Genomic DNA, 14485 nt, shown 5'->3' on the forward strand with positions numbered 1-14485 from the left:
TCAGTCCATAAAACCTTAGAAAAATCAGTCTTGAGATATTTCTTGGCCCAGTCTTGACGTTTCAGCTTGTGTGTCTTGTTCAGTGGTGGTCGTCTTTCAGCCTTTCTTACCTTGGCCATGTCTCTGAGTATTGCACACCTTGTGCTTTTGGGCACTCCAGTGATGTTACAACTCTGAAATATGGCCAAACTGGTGGCAAGTGGCATGTTCATGGGCAGTTATTTTGCGCCTTGGTTTTTCCACACACTTCTTGCGACCCATTTGACTATTTTGAATGAAACGCTTGATTGTTCGATGATCACGCTTCAGAAGCTTTGCAATTTTAAGAGTGCTGCATCCCTCTGCAAGATATCTCACTATTTTTTACTTTTCTGAGCCTGTCAAGTCCTTCTTTTGACCCATTTTGCCAAAGGAAAGGAAGTTACCTAATAATTATGCACACCTGATATAGGGTGTTGATGTCATTAGACCACACCCCTTCTCATTACAGAGATGCACATCACCTAATATGCTTAATTGGTAGGAGGCTTTCAAGCCTATACAGCTTGGAGTAAGACAACATGCATAAAGAGGATGATGTGGTCAAAATACTCATTTGCCTAATAATTCTGCACTCCCTGTAGAATATTGTGCAATCCAATATGGCTGTTGCACCATGGGGTCAACGTCTTGTAATGATCCTAGATCATAGCATAACATTAAAAAGCAATTTTTATATCTGTAGATGTCCAGGTTCCGGAGATACAGATGTTTGAATATTGCAAAGTATATGCTTGCCAAAACAAAGAGGGCTGTCAGATCATGTGGCCTATGACCTTTATGTTGCAAAAGATTATTCACAGCATAGATCTCTACAATTGTGCCAAGTTGCATGAGTTTTTGATCAAAGCTGTGTTTTTTATAGGCATTTGAATAAAGCATCAGAATAATAATAAGAATTGTAGAATTTTGCACAATCCAATATGGTTGCCTAACCATGAGGTCAATTGACTTGCTCAAATCTGAGTCTAGATCACAGCATAACCTTACACAGTAGTTTGTACATCTGTAGCTTAAGCATTTCCGGAGAAGCAAATGTTTATAGGGCATAATATGGTTGCCAAAAAAAATGGCTGTCAGAACATGTGACCTATGACAATTGTGTTGCAAAAGATTCTACACAGTATTGGTCTCTATCATTGTTGAGGTTGAGGCAGTTGAGGTTCCAAGTTATAGATTATATACCCATTCCTAGACGGGGTGGTAATAGGAAGTTACTTCTCAAAAAATGTGAAGCTTTTTGGATTGACAAATTGGGCTCTTTAATCCCAAAATGTATGAATAGAGAACTGTATTTGAGTATATTTATATAGGCATTGAGATTCAGAAGGAACATAAAAAGGTTTTAGAATTGACAAGAGTTAGAATCATTGGTCTAGTTATTGTCTTTAAATAATCTTTGTTAAAGATAGGTTTGCCTCTGCCTCTGTGTTGATGTATTTTAATTGTACTGTTCACAATTTTAGGTGTATGTGCATACTAGATGATAGTATGTATAAGGTTAAACACTAATGTGTAATTTAAGAGTTAATTGAAGAGGTGGCTTTTTTTGCTTACAGGTATTTAAATAGGCATGTTTGAACACATAATGCATGAACATGATTAAGGGTGTATAGCGCGAAACATTGTTCCTTTTACCTGCTGTTTGCTCCCATTTTTAGCATGGAATAAAGACTTTCGGCTAGATTTAGAGTTTGGCGTTAGCCGTCAAAACCAGCGTTAGAGGCTCCTAACGCTGGTTTTGGGCTACCGCTGGTATTTAGAGTCAGTCAGGAAAGGGTCTAACGCTCACTTTACAGCTGCGACTTTTCCATACCGCAGATCCCCCTACGCCAATTGCGTATCCTATCTTTTCAATGGGATCTTTCTAACGCCAGTATTTAGAGTCGTGGCTGAAGTGAGCGTTAGAAATCTAACGACAAAACTCCAGCCGCAGAGAAAAGCCAGGAGTTAAGAGCTTTATGGGCTAACGCCGGGTCATAAAGCTCTTAACTACTGTTCTCTAAAGTACACTAACACCCATAAACTACCTATGTACCCCTAAACCGAGGCCCCCCCACATCGCCGCCACTCTATTAAAAAATTTTAACCCCTAATCTGCCGACCGCACACCGCCGCCACCTACGTTATCCCTATGTACCCCTAATCTGCTGCCCCTAATACCGCCGACACCTACATAATATTTATTAACCCCTAATCTGCCGCCCCCGCTACCGCTGACACCTGCATATTTTTTTAACCCCTAATCTGCCGCTCCGTACACCGCCACAACCTACATTATACCTATGTACCCCTAATCTGCTGCCCCTAACACAGCCGACCCCTATATTATATTTATTAACCCCTAATCTGCCGCCACCAACGTCGCCTCCACCTACCTACAATTATTAACCCCTTATCTTCCGACCGGACCACACCGCTACTATAATAAATGTATTAACCCCTAAAGCTAAGTCTAACCCTAACACTAACACCCCCCTAACTTAAATATAATTTAAATCTAACGAAATAAATTAACTCTTATTAAATAAATTATTCCTATTTAAAGCTAAATACTTACCTGTAAAATAAACCCTAATATAGCTACAATATAAAATTATAATTATATTGTAGCTATTTTAGGATTAATATTTATTTTACAGGCAACTTTGTAATTATTTTAACCAGGTACAATAGCTATTAAATAGTTAATAACTATTTAATAGTTACCTAGTTAAAATAATTACAAAATTACCTGTAAAATAAATCCTAACCTAAGTTACAATTAAACCTAACACTACACTATCTATAAATTAATTAAATAAAATACCTACAATTAAATCTAACACTACACTATTAATAAATTAATTACATGAAATACCTACAAATAAATACAATGAAATAAACTAACTAAAGTACAAAAAATAAAAAAGAACTAAGTTACAAAAAAGCTATTGGCTGTTCAGATTATGTTAGGGTGTTAGGTGCAGACTTAGAAACTGTTTCCCCATAGGAAACAATGGGGCTGCGTTAGGAGCTGAACGCTGCTCTTTTGCAGGTGTTAGTTTTTTTTTTCAGCTCAAACTGCCCCATTGTTTCCTATGGGGGAATCATGCACAAGCACGTTTTTGAAGCTGGTCGCGTCCGTAAGCACCGATGGTATCGAGAGTTGCAGTGGCAGTAAATTATGCTCTACGCTCCCTTTTTGGAGCCTAACACACTTAAAACGCAGCCATTCTGTGAACTCTAAATACCAGCGGTATTTAAAAGGTGCGGGGAAAAAAAAGCATGCGTTAGCTACGCGGGACGTTACCGACAAAACTCTAAATCTAGCCGTTTGGAAATTACAAGTGGTGCGATTGTTTCCTTGTACTTAGCTATTACTTGCAGTAGCCCTTTTACAACCTGCACTCATTACTGGGTCATTTGTGCTGTATATAGTGTGTATTGGGTCTCTATCAAGGGTCATTAGTTTTTGAGTAAAGGTGTGGTTATTATAGACATTTGAAAAAATGGCGATAATAATATTAATATTTTAAATGTGATTGGCTTGTGGCAACCATATTGATTTTGATATTGATAGACCATGATAGAAGATGTAGCCGTACCAAAATTTGCATTGTTCTGACATATAGATTCTGAAAAGAAGATGTTTGTACAATATTGGTCAATCCAATATTGATTCGGATAGAGCATGCAATATTAAGCAACTTTCTAATTTACTCTTATTATCAAATTTTCTTTGTTCTCCTGATATCTTTATTTGAAAAAGCAGGAATAAAGGCTTTGGAGACAGCCCATTTTAGGTTCAGAACCTGGGTTGCACTTGCTGATTGGATAGCTAAATGTAGCCACCAATCAGCAAGCCCTATCCAGGCTACTGAACCAAAAATAGGCAGTTTCCAAAGCTTTCATTCCTGCTTTTTTTAAATAAAGATACCAAGAGAACAAAGACAAATTGATAATAGGAGTAAATTAGAAAGATGCTTAAAATGTCATGCTCTATCTGAACCATGAAAGAAAATATTTGGGTTTACTATCCCTTTAAGCCTGTTTAAGGGAAACAATAGGAAGACATAACCCCGTCATATTTGTTATTGTTACAATGCAATGAGGTCTTCAAATGCCACAGGCAGTATTATAAAACAACAGACAGGTTAGTCATTTGTAAAATGACTACTGTATTCCATATGTTTTTAATCTTTGCACTTCTGTGGATGAATTAATTATAGCATATCCTCAAGATTTCTGCAATCAGTATAATTGTATAGTTGCAGGAATCAAGCACAGTTTTTTTTTTTTTTTATTATTATTTATATAATAGTAGTGGCTGCTTTATATTGCAGCTGATAATTTCTTATCCAACAAACCAAGAATTTATAGCATTCTCAAGGTTCTTTATTTATCAAAGATGACTACCCAGTATTTCACTCATGCACAAAGCATTCCAATGGCTGAAAGAAGTTAGCAGCAGCGTTTTCTCAATGCATATGGACAGCAGCCATCATTATTAATATATGATTTTATAGATCCTACACATATGCCCACCAGTTGCAAATCCATTCAGGTCATTTTCTAAACACCTGCTCCTATGTCAGACAACAGCATGTTTATAAGTATGGCTTTATTTTTCCCTATTGTGAAAAGAGATTGTTATTTACCATAAACCACTACTGTGGCAGATGCACTCCTCCTCTTGGCAACAATGTTAGATGCCATGCACGTATAATTTCCAGAGTCAGACAGACGAGCCTGACGTATTATAAGGTTATGATCTGCCCTTGTGTCAATATTATCGTCCAGTGCAGAATCAATAGGCTCCTCATTCTTCAGCCACTCTACCTGTTCAGAAAAAAAACCAAAAACAACTTAAGTCATATCACAGATTAAAATAATTCTGAAATGTATAAAACTGATTTAGCAGTGATTACTCAGCCTTTGTAAACGTTTATGCAGTAGACCGCAATACTAATTTGTAAGCAGGAATGGGTAAATGTTTGAAAAGTAGATTTGAAAATTAAAACAAATGTCCCTCCTAATATTTGCTTTTATATTAGTTCTATGGAACTAATATAGCTATTTCAAGATTATATTCTATTTAAAATTCTGAAATTAATAATTAAAGGAACATGAAGCCAATTTCTTTCTTCCATAATTCAAAGAGCATGCAAATTTAAACAACTTTTTAGTGTATCTCTATTATCTAACCTGTCTAATTTTCTTGGTATCCTTTGTTGAAAAGCAGAGCTAGGTAGGCTTGGTTGCTGCTGATTGGTGGTTACACATATAAACCTCATGTTATTGGCTCACCCTGTTGCATTGCAGTTTCTTCAACAAAGGATATCAAGAGAATGAATAAATTAGGTAATAGAAGTAAATTGGAATGTTGTTTAAAATTGTATTCTCAATCTGAACGGTGAAATAACAATCTTCAGTTTCATGCCTCTTTAAATGATCATTCTTATTGTTTAAGTCTAGGAGAATTAACATTCAAAGTTACTGTTACTACTTCCTTTTTGTTTTTTAAATCAACTGTAAAAAAAAAACTAAAAACACAATGTAAACATTATTTATATCTAGTTCTAGTTAAAGTACTTTCAAAAAGTATCTACTGGTAGCATGAGCTATGGCTTACATTACACTAAAGCTATTAACCCCAATGACCAGTGCCATATACTATAGGGCACTGGTAATTTCAGCCTTAAAGACCAGAGCCATACCCAGGACACCGGCTATGTCCTGGACTGTTAGCGCGTCTCTTTCGCTCCTGTCCGCATGCCCACACTATTTCTGCATGCCTCAGGAGTCTGTCTAAAGTCTCCAAATATATACTTTGGTGTAGCAGTTTTGAATTGGGTGATTGCTATTTAGGTTACAGTCCAAGCATAGAAAATTTTGGACTAGATTACGAGTGGAGCGCTATTTATCAGTATCGTTTGCACGCTAACTGCGCTCAACTGCAGCTTTTTGCATGCCTCGAGTACCATGTGTATTACAAGTTGAAAGTAAAACATTTTTGCTCTTGCTCAAAACCGATTGCATTTTCTTAAGTGTGCTAACCTGACATGAAATATGAATATTTGGGGGTGTCAATCAACCCGATAGTATTCGATCGCGTTGATTTCTGGCCGCCGCCTCAGAGCAGGACTGCTCTTTAGACCGCTGCTTCATAACTAAGGCTCACCAGAAATATGCCCATAGTTCTGCATGTATACAAAAACTAAAGTAAACTGAAAAAAAGCTGTATCAGTTAAAGGGATATAAAACCCACATTTTTTAATCAATTATTCTTTGTTCTCTTGGTATCTTTTTTCATGCTTTTTCAAATAAAGATACCAAGAGAACTAAGAAAAATGGATAATAGGAGTAAATTAGAAAGTTGCTTAAAATTGCATGCTCTATCTGAATCATGAAATAATAAAAAAAAAAGTTGGGTTTCATATCCCTTTAATGGGGGTGTATCTTAAAGGGACATAATACTCAAATGCTAAATCACTTGAAACTGATGCAGTATAACTGTAAAAAGCTGACAGGAAAATATCACCTGAGCATCTCTATGTAAAAAAGGAAGATATTTTATCTCACAATTTCCTCAGCTCAGCAGAGTAAGTTCTGTGTAAAAAGTTATACTTCACCTGCTCCCAGCTGCAGGTAAAAATTAAAAAAAAAATGAAGAAATGAACAGCAGCCAATCAGCATCAGCAGTGCTGAGCTCATGAACTCTTACTGTGATCTCATGAGATTTGACTTAACTCTCATGAGATTTCATAGTAAGCTTCCTTTACCTGATTGGTGAAATAATATGAGAGTTCATGAGGCTCATCCCCTAAGATGTCCCAGGACAGACACACTAAAATGCTGCTTAGAAATACTTTACAATGGGATGTGGCTACTGAGGAACTTTTGAGGTAAAAACAGAATTTATGCTTACCTGATAAATTACTTTCTCCAACGGTGTGTCCGGTCCACGGCGTCATCCATTACTTGTGGGATATTCTCCTCCCCCACAGGGAAAGGCAAGGAGAGCACACAGCAAGAGCTGTCCATATAGTCCCTCCCAGGCTCCGCCCCCCCAGTCATTCGACCAACGGTTAGGAGAAAAAAGGAGAAACTATAGGGTGCCGTGGTGACTGTAGTGTATAGAGAAAGAAATTTTTCAAACCTGATTAAAAAACCAGGGCGGCCCGTGGACCGGACACACCGTTGGAGAAAGTAATTTATCAGGTAAGCATAAATTCTGTTTTCTCCAACATTGTGTGTCCGGTCCACGGCGTCATCCATTACTTGTGGGAACCAATACCAAAGCTTTAGGACATGGATGAAGGGAGGGAGCAAATCAGGTTACCTAAACAGAAGGCACCACGGCTTGCAAAACCTTTCTCCCAAAAATAGCCTCCGAAGAAGCAAAAGTATCAAATTTGTAGAATTTTGGCAAAAGTGTGCAGAGAAGACCAAGTCGCTGCCTTACATAACTGATCAACAGAAGCCTCGTTCTTGAAGGCCCATGTGGAAGCCACAGCCCTAGTAGAGTGAGTTGTGATTCGTTCAGGAGGCTGCCGTCCGGCAGTCTCATAAGCCAATCGGATAATGCTTTTCAGCCAGAAAGAAAGAGAGGTAGCAGTAGCTTTTTGTCCTCTCCTCTTACCAGAATAAACGACAAACAAAGAAGAAGTTTGTCTGAAATCCTTTGTTGCTTCCAAATAGAACTTTAAAGCACGGACTACATCTAAATTGTGTAACAAACGTTCCTTCTTTGAAACTGGTAATCGGACACAAAGAAGGAACAACTATTTCCTGGTTAATATTCTTGTTGGAAACAACTTTTGGAAGAAAACCAGGCTTGGTACGCAAAACAACCTTATCTGAATGGAACACCAGATAGGGTGGATCACACTGCAAAGCAGATAGTTCAGAAACTCTTCTAGCAGAAGAAATAGCAACCAAAAACAGAACTTTCCAAGATAGTAACTTGATATCTATGGAATGTAAGGGTTCAAACGGAACCCCTTGAAGAACTGAAAGAACTAAATTTAGACTCCAGGGAGGAGTCAAAGGTCTGTAAACAGGCTTGATTCTGACCAAAGCCTGTACAAAAGCTTGTACATCTGGCACAGCTGCCAGTCATTTGTGTAACAACACAGATAAAGCAGAAATCTGTCCTTTTAGAGAACTCGCTGACAACCTTTTATCCAAACCCTCTTGGAGAAAGGAGAGAATCTTAGGAATTTTAATCTTACTCCAGGAGAATCCCTTGGATTCACACCAACAGATATATTTTTTCCATATTTTATGGTAAATCTTTCTAGTCACAGGTTTTCTGGCTTGAACTAGAGTATCTATCACTGAATTTGAAAACCCACGCTTGGATAAAATCAAGCATTCAATTTCCAAGCAGTCAGCTGCAGAGAAACTAGATTTGGATGTTCGAATGGACCTTGTACTAGAAAATCCTGTCTCAAAGGTAGCTTCCATGGTGGAGCCGATGACATATTCACCAGGTCTGCATACCAAGTCCTGCATGGCCACGCAGGAGCTATCAGAATCACCGAGGCCTTCTCCTGTTTGATCCTGGCTACGAGCCTGGGAAGGAGAGGGAATGGTGGAAACACATAAGCTAGGTTGAATGACCAAGGTGCCACTAATGCATCCACTAGAGTCGCCTTGGGATCCCTGGATCTGGACCTGTAGCAAGGAACCTTGAAGTTCTGACGAGACGCCATCAGATCCATGTCTGGAATGCCCCATAATTGAGTCAACTGGGCAAAGACCTCCGGGTGGAGTTCCCACTCCCCCGGATGGAAAGTCTGATGACTCAGATAATCCGCTTCCCAGTTGTCTACTCCTGGGATGTGAATTGCAGATAGATGGCAGGAGTGATCCTCCGCCCATTTGATGATCTTGGATACCTCTCTCATCGCCAAGGAACTCCTTGTTCCTCCCTGATGGTTGATGTAAGCTACAGTCGCGATGTTGTCTGACTGGAATCTTATGAATCCGGCCTTCACTAATTGAGGCCAAGCCCGGAGAGCATTGAATATCGCTCTCAGTTCCAGGAAGTTTATCGGAAGAAGAGACTCTTCCCGAGACCATAGACCCTGAGCTTTCAGGGAATCCCAGACCGCACCCCAGCTTAATAGACTGGCGTCGGTCGTGACAATGACCCACTCTGGTCTGCGGAAACTCATTCCCTGAGACAGGTGATCCTGATTCAACCACCAACGGAGTGAGTCTCTGGTCACCTGGTCTACTTGAATCTGTGGAGACAAGTCTGCATAGTCCCCATTTCACTGATTGAGCATGCACAGATGTAATGGTCTTAGATGAATTTGAGCAATAGGAACTATGTCCATTGCTGTAACCATCAATCCTACTACTTCCATGCACTGAGCTATGGAAGGCTGCAGAATAGAGTGAAGTACTTGACAAGAATTTAGAAGCTTTGACTTTTTGACTTCTGTCAGGAAGATCTTCATTTCTAAAGAATCTATTATTGTTCCCAAAAAGGGAACTCTTGTTTCTACGTTCACCTTCCACCCGTGAGATCTGAGAAAGGCTAGAACAATGTCTGTATGAGTCTTTGCCTTGGAAAGAGACGACGCTTGATTTAGAATGTCGTCTAGATAAGGTGCCACTGCAATGCCCCTCAGTCTTAGAACCGCCAGAAGGGACCCTAGCACCTTTGTGAAAATTCTGGGAGCAGTGGCTAAACTGAACGGAAGAGCCACGAACTGGTAATGTTTGTCCAGAAAGGCGAACCTTAGGAACTGATGATGATCTTTGTGGATAGGAATATGTAGGTACGCATCCTTTAAATCCACGGTAGTCATATATTGACCCTCCTGGATTGTAGGTAAAATTGTTCAAATGGTTTCCATTTTGAACGATGGAACTCTGAGAAATTTGTTTAGAATTTTTAATCCAGAATTGGTCTGAAAGTTCCCTCTTTTTTGGGAACTACAAACAGATTTGAGTAAAAACCCCTGACCTTGTTCCACAGTTGGAACTGGGTGTATCACTCCCATCTTTAACAGGTCTTCTACACAATGTAAGAATGCCAGTCTCTTTATTTGGTTTGAAGATAAGTGAGACATGTGGAACCTTCCCCTTGGGGGTAGTTCCTTGAATTCTAGAAGATAACCCTGAGAGACTATTTCTAGTGCCCAGAGATCCTGAACATCTCTTGCCCAAGCCTGAGCAAAGAGAGAGAGTCTGCCCCCTACTAGATCCGGTCCTGGATCGGGGGCTACCCCTTCATGCTGTTTTGGTAGCAGCAGCAGGCTTCTTGGCCTGTTTACCCTTGTTCCAGCCTTGCATTGGTTTCCAAGCTGGTTTGGTCTGGGAAGTGTTACCCTCTTGTCTAGAGGCTGCAGAGTTGGAAGCCGGTCCGTTCCTGAAATTCTTAGCCTTGAAAGGTCTATCTTGTGGGAGGGCATGGCCCTTTCACCCAGTGATGTCTGAAATAATCTCTTTCAATTCTGGCCCAAAAAGGGTCTTACCTTTGAAAAGGATATTAAGCAATTTTGTCTTGGAAGATACATCCGCCGACCAAGACTTTAGCCAGAGCGCTCTGCGCGCCACAATTGCAAACCCTGAATTTTTCGCCGCTAACCTCGCTAACTGCAAAGCGGCGTCTAAAATAAAGGAATTAGCTAAGTTAAGTGCGTGGATTCTGTCCATGACTTCCTCATACGGAGTCTCCCTACTGAGCGACTTTTCCAGTTCCTCGAACCAGAACCACGCCGCTGTAGTGACAGGAATAATGAACGAAATAGGTTGAAGGAGGTAACCTTGCTGTACAAAAATCTTTTTAAGCAAACCCTCCAATTTTTTATCCATAGGATCTTTGAAAGCACAATTGTCCTCAATAGGAATGGTCGTGCGCTTGGCTAGAGTAGAAACCGCCCCCTCGACCTTAGGGACTGTTTGCCATGTGTCCTTCCTGGGGTCGACCATAGGGAACAATTTTTTAAATATAGGAGGAGGGACAAAAGGTATGCCTGGCTTCTCCCACTCCTTATACACTATGTCCGCCACCCGTTTAGGTATCGGAAAAGCATCAGGGTGCACCGGGACCTCAAGGAACTTGTCCATCTTGCACAATTTTTCTGGGATGACCAGATTGTCACAATCATCCAGAGTAGATAGCACCTCCTTAAGTAATGCGCGGAGATGCTTTTATTTAAATTTAAATGTCACAATATTAGGTTCTCCCTGCTGAGAAATTCTTCCTATCAGAAATTTCCCCATCTGACAAACCCTCCCTCACTGCCACTTCAGATTTTTGTGAGGGTATGACAGAAAAATTATCATCAGCGCCCTCCTGCTCTACAGTGTTTAAAACAGAGCAATTGCACTTTCTCTGAAATGCTGGCATTTTGGATAAAATATTAGCTATGGAGTTATCCATTACTGCCGTCAATCGCTGCATAGTAACAAGCATTGGCGCGCTAGAAGTACTAGGGGTCGCCTGCGCGGGCATAACTGGTATAGACACAGAAGGAGATGATGTAGAACTATGTCTACTTCCTTCATCTGAGGAATCATCCTGGGCAACTTTACAATTTGTGACAGTACTGTCCTTACTTTGTTTGGACGCTATGGCACAATTATCACACATATTTGAAGGGGGAACCACATTGGCTACCATACATACAGAACATGATCTATCTGAAGGTACAGACATGTTAAACAGGCTTAAACTGGTTAATAAAGCACAAAAACCGTTTTAAAACAAAACCGTTACTGTCTCTTTAAATGTTAAACAGGGCACACTTTATTACTGAATATGTGAAAAACTATGAAGGAATTATCCAATCTTTACCAAATTTTCACCACAGTGTCTTAATACATTCAAAGTATTGCACCCCAATTTTCAAGCTGTTAACCCTTAAAATGTTGAAACCGGAGCCGTTTACCATTTTAACCCCCTTACAGTCCCAGCCACAGCCTTTGCTGCGACTTCACCAATCCCAGGGGGGTATAAGATACCAAATGAAGCCTTCTAGGAACGTTTTTAGTGGATTCCAGACCCTCATACATGCAGCTGCATGTACTGTACTCAAAAGTAACTGCGCAATAATGGCGCGAAAATGAGGCTCTGCCTACTACAGAGAAAGGCCCTTCCTGACTGGGAAGGTGTCTTAACAAGTGCCTGGTGCTAAAAACGTTCCCCAATGTTATAAAAGTGTGAAATTCAACTTCAAACTGCATATAATACTTAAATAAAGCAATCAATTTAGCCCCTAAAAGTGTCTACCAGTTTATAGCCCATAATAAGCCCTTTATTCTGTTTGATTTTTGAATAAGAAAATGGCTTACCGATCCCCATGAGGGAAAAATGACAGCCTTCCAGCATTACACAGTCTTGTTAGAAAAATGGCTAGTCATACCTTGAGCAGAAAAGTCTGCAAACTGTTCCCCCCAACTGAAGTTCTCTCATCTCAACAGTCCTGTGTGGGAACAGCAATTGATTTTAGTTACAGCTGCTAAAATCATACACCTCTTTTAAACAGAACTCTTCATCTCTTTCTGTTTCAGAGTAAATAGTACATACCAGCACTATTTTAAAATAACAAACTCTTGATAGAAGAATAAAAAACTACAACTAAACACCACAAACTCCTCACCATCCCCGAGGAGATGCTACTTGTTCAGAGTGGCAAAGAGAATGACTGGGGGGGCGGAGCCTGGGAGGGACTATATGGACAGCTCTTGCTGTGTGCTCTCCTTGCCTTTCCCTGTGGGGGAGGAGAATATCCCACAAGTAATGGATGACGCCGTGGACCGGACACACCAATGTTGGAGAAATATCTTTCTTTTTTACATAGAGATGTTCAGGAGATATTTTCTAGTCAGCATTTTACAGCTATACTGCATCACCTTCAAGTATTTAAACATTTGGGTATTATGGCCCTTTAATTTAATAAAATAGCAGGATTTTTACAGTAATTGGTGCCTCAATATTAAAATGATATTGTGTTACAGCATGTAATATCTGTCAAAGCAAATGTAATTATTTAAGTTATTTTTTTACATTGTTTCCATGACAACTGTCAGAGCATCTTTAAGTTTACAAAGTCATTGTTTTATGCTACCTGTATACAAAAGTTTATTTTTCATAATGTGACTTTGTTGTTTCTTATTCATAATTGATTATTTGAACCATATTAAGGGCTAGATCACAAGTGGAGCACTAATTTACTTATATTGTCTAATTTACTTCATTCACTTTGTATCCCTTGTTGAAGGAGCAACAATGCACTAATGAGAGTAAGCTGAAAGCCAATGTGCAGCCACCAATCAGCAGCTTCTGAGTCTACCTAGGTTTTCTTTTTAACAAGGGATACAAATAGAACATAACAAATGCTATGGGGCCCATTTATCAAAGGGCTTGCGGACCTGATCCGACACTGCGGATCAGGTCCGCAAGACCTCGCTAAATGCGGAGAGCAATACGCTCTCCGCATTTAACATTGCACCAGCAGCTCACAAGAGCTGCTGGTGCAACGCCGCCCCCTGCTGACTCGCGGCCAATCGGCCGCCAGCAGGGAGCTGTCAATCAACCCGATCGTATTCGATCGGGTTGATTTCCGGCGATTCCTGTCCGCCTGCTCAGAGCAGGCGGACAGGGTTATGAAGCAGCGGTCTTTAGACCGCTGCTTCATAAGTTGTGTTTCTGGCGAGTCTGAAGACTCGCCAGAAACACGGCCCTTCAAGCTCCGTACAGAGCTTGATAAATGGGCCTGATTATCTGAATCTTAAAAGAAGAAATGTGTGTCCCTTTAAGAAGCAGTAGTTGTATATTTTTTGTGTGCCTGCTCAGAAACAGCCCTGAAGCTGCTTAAACAGCTTCATAAATAGGGCGCATTATATACACAGTACAGGTGTAATGTTATTTTTATGAAAAACAATTCTTGACATTGTAAAAAAAAAATTATTTTATACCACAAGAAATCAAGCATCAGGCCAGGTAAACAGTGTCCTTTATATACCAGAAGACGCAAGAAGACACAGCAAACCTTTAATACATATTTGATGCTCATTTTTAAAGCAGAGCAGAGCTCTTTGGTGATTTCTGACACTAACACAATATCATTAATCCTTTTGATACATTTGCCCACTACTGTAATTCAGTTTACAAATAACTACTAAATCTAACAGAGTGAATCATCAATTTTACATGTTTCATCAATTTCTCGGTTACAAAATGATTGAGGAAGGTCTGCAATAACCATACCAGTCTTTTGTCTTCTTCCAGGGTATTTAACAGCCATGTGTGCATGTGAGTTTTTAGTATATTTATATTAAAAAATAATGTTGTTGGAAAAAACAAGTCTTTTAAGTGTGTTAGACTCTTATGAATACATTATATTTCAGTTTTGTGTTAAAGAGCGATTGGCCTAGATATATTAAACACATTTGTGAAACTAATATTTAAATTATAAAAAAAAACTCACCACAACTCCAC

General features: G+C 39.7%; 1 protein-coding gene across 1 annotated transcript in view; it reads right to left on the minus strand.

Moving 5' to 3' along the window:
* The window catches only part of UNC5D (unc-5 netrin receptor D), a 683183-nt gene that overhangs the window by 363498 nt on the left and 305200 nt on the right, over positions 1 to 14485 (minus strand). Inside the window, exon 5 of the mRNA XM_053719375.1 lies at positions 4680 to 4860. Coding sequence (XP_053575350.1) covers positions 4680 to 4860 — 181 coding nt within the window. The remainder of the gene's footprint in view (positions 1 to 4679; positions 4861 to 14485) is intronic.

Source organism: Bombina bombina, chromosome 6 (genome assembly GCF_027579735.1).
Source record: "Bombina bombina isolate aBomBom1 chromosome 6, aBomBom1.pri, whole genome shotgun sequence".
Taxonomy (NCBI): Eukaryota; Metazoa; Chordata; class Amphibia; order Anura; family Bombinatoridae; genus Bombina; species Bombina bombina.